We start from the raw sequence: 17991 nt of genomic DNA on the forward strand, positions 1-17991 counted from the left end.
TCCTCCAAGGGAAGAAAATCTTCCTTGTATGTGAGGTTAGAAAGATTCGTGTAAGGGATGAGTTGGCGACATGCAAAAGGACTATTGCATATTTATGAAGCACAACTTAGAAAATTATAGAAGTTCCTATTTTTGAACTCAAAGATAATGGCGAGGCCCACTTGCATGGCGAGTTGTCTAAGGAAACATGATGCATGATGCATGATTGAAAGAGAATTAATGCAACTACTAAATTTATCTCCTCACCAACTTAGCAACTTAGTCGATGGCTTCTATTTAGGCAATGGCTTGGAATTCATTCTTCACAACGATTTTTCAAGAGATTGGAAGCAAGAGCGAAGTGAAGAAAGTCTAAGCAAAGTTTTTATTATTTTCCAAAGGATCTTATTTTGGAGATTTTTATTTATTCCAAATTTGGAATTATCACCCTGGAATTCCTTCCTCAATGGATTTATGAAATTCTTTTGTCACAAATTTAATGTTAAATATTTTATTTTGCAGGAATGGCGGAATCCAACAAGGTGGCAAATACCTCCCGGCAGGCACAAATCAAGAACGAACAAAGAGAATTTCTCTCGGAGTCGAATATCATTTCTAAATGGAGAGAAGTCAACGACACCAACCTGGGAACTTTCAAGCTGGAAGAATTCAAAAAAAAAGTATATGGAACAGCTAGACATCCTCCATCAGCCATTGCCAGTAAGATAGTCAAAAGCAGAATCGTAGCCACTGTAGGCTCCTCTCCTGCCATCGAGTGCCTGGAGATGATTATGGAATGTGCAAAGCATTACAACACGGAATGAAGGGTGATTCTGGCACCTGATGGAAAACTCTTGGCCAATCTTACAGTTGAAGCGATTGAGGAGATTTTTGGAATTCCTACATTCCAGTCCATGACTTACAAAACCAAGGAAAGAGTAACGTTGATTTATGATTTTGGTTTTGAGAGCTGAGTTGGAATAATCAATAAGGTGTGGATGCTGAAGCCGAAGCCACATATTTCAAAGTTACCCAAGCAGATCACCAACATGGATTTCAAACAAGAATACGTTGATCTTGTGTTGATGATAAGTCGAGTCATGGGATGTCCGCAAGCCTTCATGTTTGAATATTGGATGTTTTACTTCATTGGTGAAGTAATGGAAGGCATAAGGATGATGGATTGGGCAAAAATAATCAACAACTTGGATGAGCAACTGAGGAATTTAAGGCAATCTCAATCTCTCTATATGAGCTTGTATGTTGTCTACCCGTTGGCTAGAATTGGCAAGTTCAACAAATTGCCAGGCAAAGGACCCATGGGATGCGGACCAGGACAGCTGAAAGTTCATGAGTGCTATCCACAATTGCACTTGCATGATACTGCTTCTTTCAAGAAAGTGACACCCTCACTATGCATATCACCAAATTGTTGCAAGGAGGACTTCACACAAGGTTGTTGCAGGAAGCAAAGAAGTTGGTAAAGAAGTATGGATCCTGGTACATCCTATTTCTAAAATTTACTTATATTCAGGTCCAAGGATTTTCTTCCCAGCCATATAAACTTCCAAGATATCCAACAAACAAGATGGTGCTATTAGAGGTTACCAGACAGTTGATTGCCTATGACAAAATTCAGAAGAAGTCGGGGCTTGAATTCCCAATTGTCATTGGAGATTATGAGGAAATGTGTCCGTCATTGGCAGCAGCAGAAAAGTCAGTGGATGAATTATTATTCTACCACCTAGCATCTCAAACCGCAAGGACATTCTTTAATCCATATGATAAAATTAGGATGGTTGCTGTCATAAGGCACAAACATAAGTGTCAGCTGGAAGATTATTGGGCCAACACCAAGGATGACTTTGAAGTCAGAAGGAGGATGTTTTCTAGATTGCCTCTCAGACTGATAAGAATCTATGAAGTTATACAAGTGCCAAATCAAATTGAAGAAAATGAAAATACTGTTCAGCCCGAGTATGAAAAGGAGAAGGATAAACCTATTCAAGCGCCAAACTAATCAAAACAAGAAGTTGATGATTTAGATGTCCTAAGTAGGCCAACCCTGAAGTTCACTAGGCACTAGGTCAAATGACACATAGCAAAGTTGAAAGAAAAGAATACCTACCTAAACTACAATCTGATGGGGGACTTGGAATCCCGTGACAAGGCAACGGAAGGGTCACCGGGAGCCAAAGCCAGGGAAGAGGAAATTTCGTAGGAAAGAGTAGAACGTAGAAAGGAGAAAAGCGTTCCTAGGAATTCACAGGCAAAGAAGAGAAAGGAAGTTCAGCTAGAGGCCAAGGATAGAAGAAGCAAAGTCACTTGCTAGTTCTTCTAGCGTGCATTAAGTTGAAATGTTCACAGAAGAAGTTACAGGAAATTAGCCGCAGGAGAATGACCAGGACATTTCACAAGAACAAACTATGATCCTCAATATTAGTGCCTCCCATAGGCCTGTTCAACAGAGAAGTCAAAGATAGGAACTTCCTTTGAATCCGGAACAGCAAGTTCAGGATTGTTTCATGGAAACGAACAATGGACACTTGGGAACTTTTGAGGAGGTTTCACAGGAACAGGTACAGTTGGGAATGCAGGATCAGCAAGCAGACGCCCCAGATTGGCCAAAGGGAAGAATGAGAAAAGAGTTGGAGGAAGAGATGGATCGTGTGCTAGAACTTGAGGAACTTCTAAACAGGATAGACAAGCCAACGGAGAAGAAGAAGAAGGCAAAGAGATTCTCCTAAGTTTCAAGGGATGAGTCAAGATCTAGGACGTTACACCTAACTGTGCCTAGAGTCGACAAAGACAGGAATGAGATTACTCCTGATGAGTATGATATTACAGCAATCGACTTAGGGTGTGCCTCCAAGGAACAAGTGGTAGAAGATTTGATGAGTCTTCCTTAGCACTAAAGGAGCAAATGAAAAAAATAGAAGAGAAAAATAAGAAGTTGAAGAGCAAGAACAAAGCCTTGTGTGAATATGTGTGGCGCTTGATGCGTCCATTCAGAGGGGAAGATCAGTCCTTGTTCCTCCCTCTTGTCTTTAGAAGGAATCCATGGATGGGGTAGAAGAAATAAGGAAAAGGGCTCAATTCTCTAAGGAATGGGTAGAGAACATCTTCACTTCAGCTTGTAAAATTATTGAACACTTGGCTCATTTCCACTAGAGGATCCTAGCTATCTTGGGCAGGTTGGAGAGCGTGGACAATTCATGGGAAGAAGTGCACATTTACCAAGACCTGACAATTCCACGCCTTGAAGCACTAATAGAGACTTCCAGGCAAACATTGATTGATGGGAAGGTGATCAAAGAAAACAATGTATATGATTTCCCTCGATGATTTTATGCAATCAGCATTGGAAAGGAATTCTTTGAGAGGTTCAACAAGGAATCGGCATTATTAAGGGCATCAATCAAAAAGATTCAGGAAGAAATCCTCAATGCAGTGGAGACATTGTTTGCAAGAAGATTGACTGATGAAGAGCTGACAATGGAAAAACCTGAAGGATAGGTTACATGAATTCTTCTTCGTGGAATCCTTCTCGAAGGAACATTTGGAAAATGTTTCCTTGTTCTCCAGTACAATGCGCAAGACTCGAGAAGTTGTGCCAAGATGGGAGGAGTTTTTCTCCAAGTGTGAAAAGGACACTTCTATGCTAGAATTCAAACTGGAGACTGTGTCGAGTGTCTCCATAGGAGAGCTAGAAGCCGTCATGACCAAATTCGTCGAATTCGCCATCAAGGAAAGAGATAATGGTCGTCCTATTTTGGGCGAGAATCTATTGATTGCATGACAACATGATGGGTCATTAATTGCTGGTGGATGTTTTGACCAAGTGGTGGCTCATTCATTTCATGACGGCTGCCATGTTTTGAAGTTAGTGGGTTATTAATGCATGGTGGACGATTTGAAAAGTAGTGGTCATTTAATGCATCTTGGACGCCTTTTTTAGAAACAAAGGGCAATTAATACGTAGTGGACGAGATTCTTCATTAATGGCTATCCCCACTACTTGGCGACAGATTTTGGGAATCTTTGGTCAAACCCTAATTAGGGTTTTGCATGGGTTAATCTTAGCCATTGATTTGAATGTAATCTAGGCCATCCATTTTCTTTTGGGGGCCTATAAAAGGGGTGCACCCCTTCATCTATAAAGAGAGGAAGAATTGTATAAGATTGTTGCTATAAGTTATTGAGATAATAAGAGTGATACATTGGATTTTGGTATTCACTTGTGTTATTTTGAAGCTTGCACGTAGATTAGAAATTTATTTTCCAAGCAATTAGATGAATGAAATAGATAATTACTTTATGGTGAGATCATTCACTCATACCTTTTGCAGATAGATGATTTCTATCCACGGTGCAAGGTTGGACTGAGCTTTTATATGTGTTCTTAACTTGGATTGTCAAATGAGCATTGTTCTTTGATGGTGTTCATAGATGATTTAAAATCTTACAAGCACAACCTTTGAAGATTGCACCCTCTTTGTGTAGTTGTTTGAAAGTGGCAAAGCAAAGTGTGGTCGATCTCGCCTAAGCCTTTGTTGTCTGTTGAATTCCTCGATTAGATTAGAATCTTTCTAAAACCCTTTCCCATTTACTTTCTGCATTATTCATTGAGAAAAGTGTTTGCCCTCTCGGGTAAACGGTTAAATGCAGAAAGTAAATGCACAGAACATAATGGAAATATATTAAATAACCAGCCTCTGTATTAATTCCACAGTCCATGTACAATAAGTGCTTATAACATTACATCTGACATGACTAACATAATCCTACTTCGAAGAAAAGGTACACAATATATAATACCCGAAGGGGTACGACACAACCGTCGCGACTGCAACTACCTACCCGTCAGCTAACTAACTGACCGCCGTAACTCATTATTACCGACGACAACATAAACATAATATAACAACATAACATAATGATTATTCCCGACAACATCATCCCCCCCAAGAAAAGAAGTCGACTCCGACGACTTAATACAAAATAGAGATGAGCGGCAGGAACTACTGACGCCAGTCGGGCCCGGATCTTATACACTTGCTGCGTCCTCGCCTGAAAACCCTTTTCTGCTACCATCCGATGCTCAAGTGCGGATTTCACCAATATTGCTTCCTTTGCCATCACAGTCCTCCTGTGCCTAACCCAAACTTGTCTGCAAAACACGTTTTTCAGTCTCAGCTTCCACCAACTACTACTCAATTGATACTGTCTCCCTAGCCAATTTGTCCTCGATAGCCACCCGTGCTGCTCTCCCGGCATCCAACTCCTGGGTACGCTGAACTAAGTCTCACGCGACTATTGCCTCCAACCTGGTGGTCAGCTCCTCCCGAGCCCTCTGTGCATCCACCACGGCAACCTCACGTCCAGCCGAGACATACTCCGAGTTCCTCAAAGCGTACCAGTCATGCCTGGAGGTGGCCACAATCCGCTGGCACAAATGCTAGGAGATACCTCAAATCCTCCATCACACTCCCCAAAGGCTAAAAACTGAACTGAATAACTCCCTGTTGTCATACAACTGCGCGGACCTGCAATGCCTTCCCTCCAACTCTGTTTGTTCCCAACCTCCAAATCCGTCTCCCTCTATGGCTTATGGCTTCCCCGCCAATGCTTAGCTACAAGCTTCTTTCTCACAATATGGACAACCACAACACTTCCCGTGGTATTCTGTAGCTCAAAAATAAACTGGGGTCTGGGGGCAGCGCCCCCAGCGGGGTCGAGGGGCAGCGCCCCCGCCGCCAACACCAATTTACAACCTTCAGAACCCCACGAAAGTCCATGGTGCGCATCATTTCTGTGATATTTTATGATGTCAAAACCCTCCTTCTACACTCCAATATTTTCAGTGTCCAGGCTCTAGATGTCATCGAATCGTTTTTCAATCAGGTCGTCGTCGTTTTTTGTTTTTGTTTTTTTACAACCCCCCCGTACGGTCAACAACAGCACTGACACCTCCAATCGTGCGGCCACCTTCCCGTGCGGTCAACACCCTCCACCGTATGACTGTGTTTGTTTGTGCGGGGGCTGCGTTTATGTCTCCGTGCTCTGCAGCAGCGGTGCTTTCCACCGCCCAGTGGTGGACGTGCTACCATACGATGGTTCCACCGCCGGTGTTGCCACCGTACGATGGTTCCACCGCACGGTGGTTCCACCGTCGGTGTTGCCACCGCACGGTGGTGCTACCGTACGGTGGTTCCACCGCCGATGGCCCCACCGTCGGTGTTGCCACCGCACGGTGGTTCCACCGCCGGTGTTGCCACTGCACGGTGGTGCTACCGTACGGTGGTTCCACCGTGGCTTTCTTCTCCTTTTTTTTCCGTACGGTCAGCTGACCCGTACAGCCATACGACTTTTTTTTTCTTTTTTTTTTCTTTTTTTTTTTTCTCTAGAGAGTCTTCGGCTCGAGTCCCCTGTCTCTAAGATTGCCCTTCATCCTTCTCAGTTTTCCTCGCCCAAGGGTCTCCTGTTGTGGTCCTGTCAAGTCCCCTTCCATCCTCTCGAGTCCCCCTCCGGACTCCCGGGTGTCCTTCCGGCCTCTCAGGTCCCCTACGCGCTTCTCGTGGTAGGGTTTCAATTTGAACCTATTAGTGGCAAGTTTATTTTCCATGGCCATCCGAAGACCTGGAACCACAAATTCTACAGGGAACATGGTCTCCTTCCCGTACATAAGAAGAAGAAGAAGAATAAATATTTTGAAGACTACGGTCTTCCACACAAGGTTCCAATCGTTGCCGACACTCTTCGGATTATCTACGTCGCTAGGGTTTGGGGCGACTCCCTTCCAATATTCTTTGTATTCCAGCAGGTACACCTTTGTTGGTTGCTCTAGTTCCTCTACTTCGAGCCTGTAGCTTTGGAACATTTCATACTCCTCCATTTGCCAGTGGAAGAGCCCGTTAAGTGAGCATACCTCATCTTCAGAACATCCCTCCAATTCGAGCACCCCTTCACTGTTCGGCTCCATCGCGTTCTTGCCCTTGCTTTCATCAGGACCCCCTTCCCCTTTATTAGAGTCCTCTGAATCCGAGTCGGAAGAGGCGAGCTCTTCGCTGACATCTTGGGTGTTTAGGTCAATGGTATATTTCTGCCCTCCCTTCTCCATGGAAAGTGTATTTTTCTTCCAATTGTGGTTTACCCTCGCGTTGATCAACCACACTCTCCCCAGGATGGCATCATAGCCTTTCCTCTTCGAGGGAATAACCACGAAATCTAACAAGAATGGTTGCGTACCAATTGTCACTTGCTGGGCCATCAACAGGCCGAGTGGCTTAATGCCGTGTTGGTCTGCTCCCACCAGGTTGAATGTGGGTGGCCATAGGGTGGGCTTCCCCAGCCACTTCCATGTTTCTTCTAGTAGTACATTCACCCCAGATCCCCCGTCCACAATGGTGTCCTTCAGAATGGTCCCACGGATACCCATTTCTACCACAACTGGGTGTCTACCACTGCTCAAGGCTAGTAACATCGGGTCAGTCGAAGGGTTGACGGAAACCTCCACCTGTGGTGTACTCTTCGAAGCGGTGGCAGGAACCCCTACTTGTGGTGCACTCAACGATGCGATGGCAGGAACCCCTACCTATGGTGTACTCGATAATGCGGTGCTTTGCACATTGGTGAGGATGGCAGTCCTCAATTGTGGCATAGAGTCTAGAAGGTCTTTTACCTTTATCGGCACCTCTATCTGCAAGATTTGCTCAATGATGTTATTTTCCACTTCCGTACGGAATGATGTACTCGCCACCTCGTTGTCCCGTCGTTCGGTCGTCATCTCACGTTCAATATTAGCCTTTGCCTCCCGTAATCTCTCCTTCTCCGTACGGGGGTCGGGATAAGTGGCTTTTTTCGTCTAGGCGCAGGTGATCGCCAATACTTCTTTCTCACCAGTCTTCTCAGCCTTCTCAATGTTGAGGAGATTAACCCCTACCTACGGGCAATTTGCGTCCTCATGGTCGCCTGGCCCACACCAACGGCAGAGGTGCTGAGGGGTGGCTTCCTTCGTGCAATCACGGGCGAAGTGCCCCCATTGATTACAGGCCCTACATTGGATAATTGGCAGGCCCTTGGCGTCATACTGGATACGGCTTCCATTATTGTTATTGTTGCTATTCCTTCCGCTGCCGCGTCTGTTGTCCCGGTATCCTCCAGATGATGTCGTTGTGTTAGTATGTTGACCGGTACCCGCTGGTGCGGATGTTGTGGCCTGCTCCGTGAACATCACCTGGTTCATTTGCATACTTCGGGTTTTCATGTTGTATGGGCACTCCTTGGTGGAGTGTCCCATCACTTGGCAAATCTCGCAGAATGCCTTCTTTTGGCAAGTACCCTTTGTGTGCCCTTCCTCTTTGCACTCAGTGCACCATATGTCCCCTTCGTTCCGACCAGTGCTTCTCATTATTTTGAATTCCTTTCTCATTCGCTCCATGTCTTTCTGGAGCGCTTGCACCCGTTTGCCAGCCTCATCGTCACTGCTGCTTTCCTGTGAAGAGTCATCGTCCTCGGATGAGGATTTATTACTTTTCTTCTTCTTTGATGTTTTGTGTTCGCTCTCCAGGTCCATCGCCCTATTATAAGTGTCGTCATATGACGTCGGGGGTACAATTTTCATCTTCCTCCGTAGGGAGGATTTCAACCCTTCAACGAACCATCGTTTCTTCAATCCATCTGCGGGTTGGCTTTCCATTTTACCCAAGAGTTCTTTTAGCCTCCGACTGTATGCCCGTACTATCTCCCTGGTACCTTGTTTGGTACTGTATATCTCCGTTACAATTTCATTGTCATCACGGAGCAACCAAAACTCCCCCGTGAATTCCTTCTGTAGATTGGCCCACGTGGCCACTTTTTGCTTGTCCACATCGGAGTACCAATCTATGGCAACTCCTCGTAACGTGGCTGGGAACTGCTGTACCCAGTCATCCTGGTCTGTTACTCCATTGGCGGACCAAATGGTTTCACATGTACGGCAGTGCCGTAAGGGGTCTTCCTTGCCCTCCCCTGTGAACTTTGGCAATTTTTGTTTACTCGCCATCCCACCACTGGGTCTCGCTCCTCTAATTCCTTGTGTGCTTGTACCTGGCGATCCTCCACCTCCTGCAACTGAACCTCCACTCGTGGGTCCTCCGGAAAAAAGTTGCTGACACCGAACCAAACAAATTGCCTCCCGTACGGTACCCTTGTGCTCCCTCGGCACCTTCGGTTGTACCATCACCTTTCGGTGTCTCCCTCCGGTTGGTTGTCTCCCTCCGGTTGTCCTTTGAAATGGACAAATTCTTTAGCAAGTCTCTGGTAGCGTCGATCAGGTTTAGACTTCGCCTTGTTTGTTCCACCAACTCTTCGCGGCTTCTTACCCTACGGTGGTATTCTAGCGAACTGTAGAGTTCTCCTTCGGCACCCTCCGTGACTCCTTCTGGCAGCCCTACAACAGTGTAGACAGTGTAGTTCTCTCCGTCTATCTCTGCCTCCGCAACCTCCGTGACACCTCCTGGGTTCCCTTCAGGCAACCCCTCGACCGGTCGTCCCTCGGCAAGCTGCCTTAGCCTACACCTTCGTTCTATCTGCTGTCTGAGATTCAACACGGTTTGTGCCACTTCCCATTCGTCACTCTGTATCTTTTTATTTTTGTCCTTATTTAGTCTATTGGGCATAAGTCACTTCCATACACAGCAAACACACGCCATGTACACAAAAAAAAACTTTTATTATTTTTATTTTTTATTTTGCCTTTCGGCCACAATTTATATCAGCAGTGTGTCGGGATTATTACAAGGTTCAATTTCCTCCTGGCTTGGCGCCATCTCGTTCCGTTTCCCGTCGGTTGTTCTCTTCGTAGCATTGCAGGATTTGTTGTCGTCGCTCTTCTTGGGCAATCTCCTCCAGGCGGGCTTGTTGTGCCAGCGATGCTTGTGCAAGCAACCGGGAGAGGTGGTTCTTCAACCGGTTCACTGCCGGGATAACCTCCAGCGCTATCCACACGGCACTTGGTGGGATTTCTGCCTCCGCCGCCTCTCGTCAGACATAGGTCTGAATGGCTACCTGGAGCAAAATTGAAAATTCTCGCGTTGCCGTGTCTTCTCCTGTATAAAGTTCTGTTCGGGCGTCGTCGGCCTCTGGGTTTATTTCACTAACGGGTAGGCCCATTGTGTCTGTGCGCCATCCATGTCTTCCGTTCCCGAGTACGTCTAGGCAACGGCGCCAAATGTTTGCCCTCTCAGGTAAACGATTAAATGCAGAAAGTAAATGCACAGAACATAATGGAAATATAATAAATAACCAGCCTCTGTATTAATTCCACAGTCCATGTACAATAAGTGCTTATAACATTACATCTGACACGACTAACATGATCCTACTTCGAAGAAAAGGTACACAATATATAATACCCGAAGGGGTACGACACAACCGTCGCGACTCCAACTACCTACCCGTCAGCTAACTAACTAACCGCCGTAACTCATTATTACCGACAACAACATAAACATAATATAACAACATAACATAATGATTATTCCCGGCAACAAAAAGTTCCAAAAAAGAGTTATCTATTGCTAAATCATACGCAAACCCTCCTTGAAGTTTCACATTTGTTTAGGTCTTCTTCACTGCACGTAATTCCCCTTGGATTACCAACAAAACATCAAGCCAAACAAGCCTATATCCATCATAAAGTCGCAAGTACGCAGTTGGAACCTTGGAATCACTATATGATCTTCCACAATCCTAGCATACATTTTTGATCAAGAGAGGATAGAGTGACCGTTGGAAACTTTATTCTGTGTTGGTGTGGTCATATAACACTCGTCAACAAGAGCCATGGCCAAGAAAAGTAAGGCAAGTGCTGCAAACACAAAAGCATAGTCTGCAAAGCATTGTGACCATTGTGATGTGATGGTCACACGGATACAACCTAGCAGAAGCTACATCCAAAAACATATCCTTTCCAAGAAGTTAAAAAGGACAAGAAAAACACTATGTATGGCTCATAATGAGGTAAATGACACTGAACAGTCAAGAGGTTAATTCTAATTGTCATCAACTACAAAGAAGGTTAGTTTTAATCTTTTGGCACAAGTAATATGGCATTAAGATACAAGTCAAGAAAGCTAAAGTTGAGACACTTTTTGATTCTTGCTCATAAGCTGACCTTATTCCACAAGATTTTATTATAAAACTTAGAATTGAAACTAATCAATTCACTAAGCATATGGATTAGTTTAGATCAAAAATGGTGATTCAACATAGAGTAAAGTTTGTTGTTAACCATAAATTTACTGATGTACTGGTTTGAGATTTTGTGCCTATGTATGTATGTGGAGTTGTGTTTAGCAGCCCCTACAAGTATGACAGGAAATTTGTGACAGTGCTTCGTGTTGAATTCTTACAACGGCAAGAAAGAGCAGTCTAAGTTCCTAAATCTTCAAGTAACAAGAACACTAAGTGTAACCACCCAGATCATTCATGTTGTGTGGAAGAAAAAGAATGTTGATATGGTTGCTTCAGCAAGTTAAAGCACTTTTGATCTTCAAACACCTTCTAACAGTCGGAGATAAAGGTTTTTTGGATCTTGATTAGAATGGTGCAAAGTGAGGTGGCAGCCATGTTTTTCATTGAAAGGAGCATCCCTCTTGTTTTGAGCCTTCATAACTTTTGGTAACCAAGATCCTTCCATATTGAGGAAGTGTGATCAGAAAAAAGATTAGTCAACTTCATCAAAGAAGGGAACACAATTGAAAAGACATTAGAAGCAAGGCACATGTGTTAATAGTTGGAAATTTGGAAAAAAATGAAGGTTTGGGCAGCTTTGAGTAAATCCACCAGTTCCTGTAGGCAACAGCTTAATCATTGCCAGGGCAGTTTCATACAAAGCTGCGGTTTTGTCACTGCACAAAGCAGCAGTTCTATCACGTGCTCGGAAACAGAAGTAAAAGCCAAGAACACTTCAAATTCTTCTTGGTTTCAGTTTCTGATGACTTTTGGGATCCCTTTTAGGACTATACAAGTTTAATAAACATATGCAAACACCCATAGAGGCAGAGGAGAAGTATTTGAGTGGAACTGTTTGAATTCTAATCAAATTCATATTTTCACTTGACTGTCATATACTAAGTACAATTATGATACTGTTTTACAAGGCGCTGCTGTAAGGCTCTTTGGGACCAAAGAAGTTAATTGTGTGTTGCCCAAGAGGTCTAAGATAGTATTCCCCTTTGAAGATAGTAGAAAAGTTAAGTGTTCCTTCTCACATTACTGGAGTTTTCTCCCAGAATTTAAGTTCTCCAGTGTAAATCCTTGTGTCTTCTATTTCATGGTGTTTGTTGCTCTCACTTTCCTTTCAAGTGCAGTTTATTTAATTTTCCAAAGATCTGTATGTGATAACAAGTAGTAAGGCCTAGTTTTCCCTAGTTTAGAGATCATTAAATGTCTAAAATAGAAAGTAACATGAAGAGCTAAAACAAAAACATGAATTGGCATAGCTGTAAACCAATAAGAGGTCCACCCAAAGTAGCTTCCTACCACTACCAGAAAACATCTTCTGCCAATATGAGATTTTTCTTGCTATTCATTAAAAGTATGGTAAATTATTGAGAGGGTACTGAAGAGGTACTGAAAGTATATATATTAAGTATTTCTCCTGTCATAATTGAGATCAATCTGTGTACTGTGGTGGTAAGACAACTAACAATGACTGAGAAGTCCCTGGCACAGATATTTTCAGTATAATGAATGTAAAATCAGATCACAGATATTTTCAGTATAATGAATGTAAAATCAGATACAAATCCAGTTAGAACATTGCCCAAGTTGGCATAAAAGATGACATGTCATGAACTAATGCTTGTATCAGAGGAAACACCAACAAATTATCCTACTTTATTTAGATGGCCATTAAATGTCTGCTAGAATGGTGGCTGCATTCATGTTTAAGTGAAGCTTAGAGCATCTCAAGTAGCAGGTGAGGAGTGTGCATAGAAGTAGGCAAAACAATATAACAGCTAGTACCAACATTCCTACGTGGACCCAGTAACCTTCATGAAGTTTTAGTGCGGAACTCCTGTATTTGAGGAACTGAGAGTTACAAAGCTTTCTATGCACTAAACAAGCTTACTATCAACAAAAGAACAGAAAGAGAAGGTGGCACACATAAAAATACCATGGAGTGGGTGGATTGAGAATTAGCATGTACAATAGATTTATCTCTGCTAGTATTAGCTGAACTGTCTTCTAGTAATATGTTTGAAAGTTGCCATGCAGAAGCAAGAAGTTGTCCATAACTGTGATTCTCCTGAGCAGCTGCTACTGCCAATCTTTTCTGTGCTCCACAACCCATCCTCAATGCAGCTTTGATTACCTCCATGATATTATCAGTTTGCTCTCTAACAAAACCTGAGTTCAAGAAAACATAAGCATTGCTGTTAACTGCTATTAACAAACTTTTGAAAAAAGCTGAAAATTTTAACAAAATTATGATCATAAGAAAATATCGTGTTGATGCTAAACTACTAAAACAACTTGAAACAAATATAACCAAGCTTCATCAGGTCCTGTATTAAAATGTATGAAAGGCAGAACCGCATGCAAAATCAAGCCAATCATTTGATAAGTAGAAACTAAATGAAAAGAAGAAAATGTTATGCATTTATGATAAACATACATTGGCTCTCACGCACATTGTAGCAAAGTATAGCAGTATTTGTTAAAGTAACACTCCATTATAAGAACAGACCACCAAAACTTGAAATATTTTTCATCATATATTAGATGACTGAACAAGAAGCAAAGTGAGTAAAGCAAGTTACAAGGTTTTGAATTTAAATATTTGTATAACAAGACCATAAATGATCTTGTAATAGAATATTTATTCACGCAAAATGTATTGCAAATTAGCAATATTTGTGGCAAAAAATAGTTACATTCAGCACACAACATGTACAACACATTAAACCATGCATCCACTGGAATGTTGCCATCTAAGGCCGTTTATATTTATGACCCTTCTTATTCATTTAGCCATTGAACACACTCAAATTACAGTTTTTTAGATGTTTTGGAGAAAGCTACCATATTTTGAAGCACCTAAATTAGAACCAGGAGCAAGAATCAGAAATGTGAGATTTAGTCTTCTTGAGATTATAACATTGTAAGAAAAAGATTCCCAAAGTTAAAGGAATGAATTAACTAGGGCCTAGAAGTCAAGGACCTCACAAAGTCCTAGCAAGCATGGAGCCTGTTGCACAAACTCTTGAGTCTTCTGCAAATTAAAGAAAACATAATAACTTTCACATCTCATACTTAAAGTAAGTGGTAGGAAAAAAGATTTTCAAATTCCTTCCCCTTGCCCAGATGATGCATAAAATGCTCCGACAATTGTGAAGCTTATTTTGCCAACTTGAGAGAAGCTAAGGACCTAAGCAACAGCTGACATGCCTCATTCTATGAAAGGATTAGCATTGGAAAATGCCATGTAGGGCCCTCTAGAATAGTGTAACATCCAACACTACAATTGTTTTGGGTATGCCTAATTCAAGGATGATTAACTATGACAATAGCTGCAGACAAACATGTTGATATATTAATTACGGGCAGTATCTATTGATTATAATTTTTGTTAGCCAAAAGATTTTATGCATTTGGGTTGTGCTGTCTTGTAGGTGAATAGAGTTTAATGTAATGTCTAGCTATCCTGTGTACAATAACAAAAATGTTATTGTGTTAACATTAGCTATAAATAGGCACTTAGAAATTGGAATGGGGCATGTTTTGGGTGTAAATGGTCTTTCTACACAGTTCTATAAAATTGTGTCTTGGAACTACTTTTGTAAAACTTTACGCCTGAGTCAGTAACCTTACCTTCTTATGAAAGCTCTCTTGTCCACTTCCACAATTGATATTCCATTGTTTCGAAAGTTTCAACAATACTGCAGTTCTATTTCTTTGCAATCTGAGTACTGTTTCTCTGCTATCCAAAGATATAGATATTTCCAGTGTTCCACGGGGACACATCCCCCCCCTTTTTGCGCGCGTCCCCCCGTCAGAAACGTCTCGGGGACAGGGGGATGGGGACCGACGTCCCCCGCCGTCCCGCCACCGCCACCCAAGCGCTGCCGGGACGTCTCCACGTCTCCCAGGGAGATGTGGAGACGTGGAGACGTCTCCTTGGGAGACGTCTGGGTGTCTCCTAGAGAGACATGGAGACGCCTCCACATCTCCTTGGGAGACGTTTGGGCGTCTCCCCGTCCTTTGAGAGACATGCAGACGTCTCCTTTCGCCCCCACGTATATGCAATGTTTAAAATTAAAATTTAAAAAAAAAGTGACTTTTTAAGTTTTTTGAGGGTTAAGGGGTAACTCTAATTGGACATGGGCCAATAGAAAAATAACACCCGATGCCTTTAGAAAATAATAAAAGTATTTTTGGCCTCGCGGGGCGCTGCCCCTCGACCCCGCCCTGTATCGCGACAGGGAACACGCAAGGGGCGCTGCCCCTTGACCCTGCAAGGGGCGATGCCCCTTGACCCCAACTTGGGGGCGCTGCCCCCAAACCCCCATTGAAAAATATAGGGGGAAACCGCGCCAATAGAAGTAGGGAAAATCTAACCTCCAAGTCTAATTAGGCTCCATATAACAACACAACTTAGAAATCTTGGTATTTAGATTTAGTATTTCAAATTTCCTAGTCTCATTTGAAATGTAATTCTTATACTGTAATACTGTCATACATATTTTCAAAACTAGTTTTTCAAGTACTATATGTATATGTATAACTATATCAGCACCACCACCCCGCCACCCCCCCCGTCGCCGTCCCCCCGCCATCCCCAAACTTAGGCCCTTGGTCCCCCCGTCCCGGAGACGCGTCCCCGCGTCCTCCCGTCCCCAACGCCCGTGGAACACTGGATATTTCCAGAGTTCTACTTTTATAATTAGAAAACAGACATAAATATTTTCATGAGATTTTGCAGTTCAAGTTTGTGTTTCTTCAAATGGACTTTCAGATTTTTTATTTACAGATCTACAGTTTTTTGTGTAGGCAACATAACAGGTTGACGATTGAGCATATAGTGCATGAAGCCTGAAGAAAGATTTCAGAAGAATTTGACTACTTAATTGGTGTGGGACATTACTTTTGAGAGTGAAAAGCAAAGCAGCATCAGTTGCAATTGGCTCACTTTCAATTCAGCATTCCAGTTGCTTTGTTGACAACTGCATATTGTTAAGTAAAATAATTATGCCTTTCTGCTCCAGTTAATTTGGGGTCTAATTAAGACCATTTTTGCAAATGTTGTGCATTTTTTTCTGAGGGCTGTGGGTTTACAGTTTAGGGTTTAAGGTTTTACTCTTGTGTGATATAAAGTTTGCATTGAGAAGACTATATAAGACTGAATAAAAATGGAAGAAAGGAATTATGATAAGTTTGACGAGGGATCAGCATGAGACAATTGAACTGAATAGAGTAGGGTAATATTCATACTGAAAAAAGATATGATAGAAATAAATCTTCAGCAATAGTAAGGACTGAATAGAGTAGGGTAATATTCGTACTGAAAAAAGCTATGAGATAAAAACATCTTCAGCAATAGTAAGGACTGAACAGAGTACGCCAATATTCATGCTTATGATAGAAAGGCATCTTCAGCAATAATAAGGACTGAATAGAGTAGGGTAATATTCATACTTATGATATAAAAACATCTTCAGCTATAGTAAGACTAAGGACTGTAACATGTTTTGAACAGTGTTATATAAGAGATGCTAGATTTAGGTGTTTTTACTTTCAATAGACATAGCAACTTCATGTAATTTGAGTGGAATAATGTGACCCACGTTGAATTTTTCCTAGTGTAAGGTATACTTCCATACTTTTATCCTGTCTTTGGTGGACTCGAAAAAATTGCTTTGCTGCTTCTACTTTCGATGAATTCTTCATATGGCGAGGTTATATTGTAATGACTATGGAGTTTACTACTCATCTTTACAAATCTTAATAATTTTAAAAGATTGTCTGCATATGTTACTGCAGGCCACCATGCAAAGCACTGCTTTATCTAAACGCTTAAGTAACAGAAAATTGATCTTACCTTCGATGATTTCATTATATATAAAACCCTACAAGATGAAAAGAAAAAGAAAATCCTAAGAAACAGAAAAATCCTTATACTGACCTTTATGCATTTCAATTTTTTTTTGACAGTGATGATCATAAATAGCTGCATTGAACTCGAAGATACTAGAGAATTTGTAAAATGCTTGCTGTGTGACAGATAAATTCTGGTAAGCATACCTTACCTAAAACTTTAAATATACAAAAGTCTTGAGCGCTTCTCCCCGCGGCTCTTTCCGTTTATATATGAAAGATTTGAGAGCATTAAATATGCTAACGTGCTTTCAAATTTAAGTCATTCATCGTCTGTATATCGTTGCTTTTTTCACCGGCTCGAATCCGAGTAAGTTGTGGGTAAACTAGTAAAGTAATTCTTTCAAGTTACTGAGTTGCGTTTCAAATTAGCTATCTTCTGGGGATTTTTGAAAATATGTAATGGTTAATTAATACCCTAATCAAACCTTAAATAAATAAATTTGCTTTATGTTTTTTTTATTTAAGCCATTTCTCATCTGTGATTACTGAGAAAAACAACTGGTCAAGGAGTGGTGCGGATTCATTCCAGCCAATTCGAACGAATCCCGCATTTTCATATCTATGTTTTTTAAAGCACTGTTTTTTATGTTGAAGGAGGCGTTTAACCGTCAAATCAGAAATAAAGCGTAAAATATTTAATATTAAATACAGTAATTATTTATATTTTTAGATATAATTGTATAAGAGTTATTTTATTAAAAAAATTATAATATAAATTGTATAAATATTTACGAATTGTAAAGAATTTATAATATTAATTGATCTGAGAAAAATTAGAAAGATGTAATTATTTGCTTATTTATTTTTTTATAAATTTTAGGTAGAATTAATATATGGTTTATGATTCTTTATGATCATATATTTTAA

General features: G+C 41.7%; 1 protein-coding gene across 3 annotated transcripts in view; it reads right to left on the reverse strand.

The window, feature by feature from the left end:
- Positions 1 to 17638, reverse strand: part of LOC131075584 (probable CoA ligase CCL8) — a 202223-nt gene extending 184585 nt beyond the window's left edge. The window contains exons 1-2 of one of the 3 annotated variants that reach the window (XM_058012430.2): positions 17269 to 17638; positions 13142 to 13374 (exon numbers count right to left, since the gene is read on the reverse strand). In XM_058012430.2, coding sequence (XP_057868413.2) covers positions 13142 to 13345 — 204 coding nt within the window. In that variant the 5' untranslated portion in view covers positions 13346 to 13374; positions 17269 to 17638. Of the gene's footprint in view, positions 1 to 13141; positions 13375 to 17149 lie in introns of all 3 variants that reach the window. The other 2 variants (XM_058012429.2, XM_058012428.2) reach the window with 2 other exon arrangements.
- Between the last annotated feature and the right edge of the window lie 353 nt (positions 17639 to 17991).

The sequence above is a fragment of the Cryptomeria japonica genome, chromosome 5 (genome assembly GCF_030272615.1).
Source record: "Cryptomeria japonica chromosome 5, Sugi_1.0, whole genome shotgun sequence".
Lineage (NCBI taxonomy): Eukaryota > Viridiplantae > Streptophyta > Pinopsida > Cupressales > Cupressaceae > Cryptomeria > Cryptomeria japonica.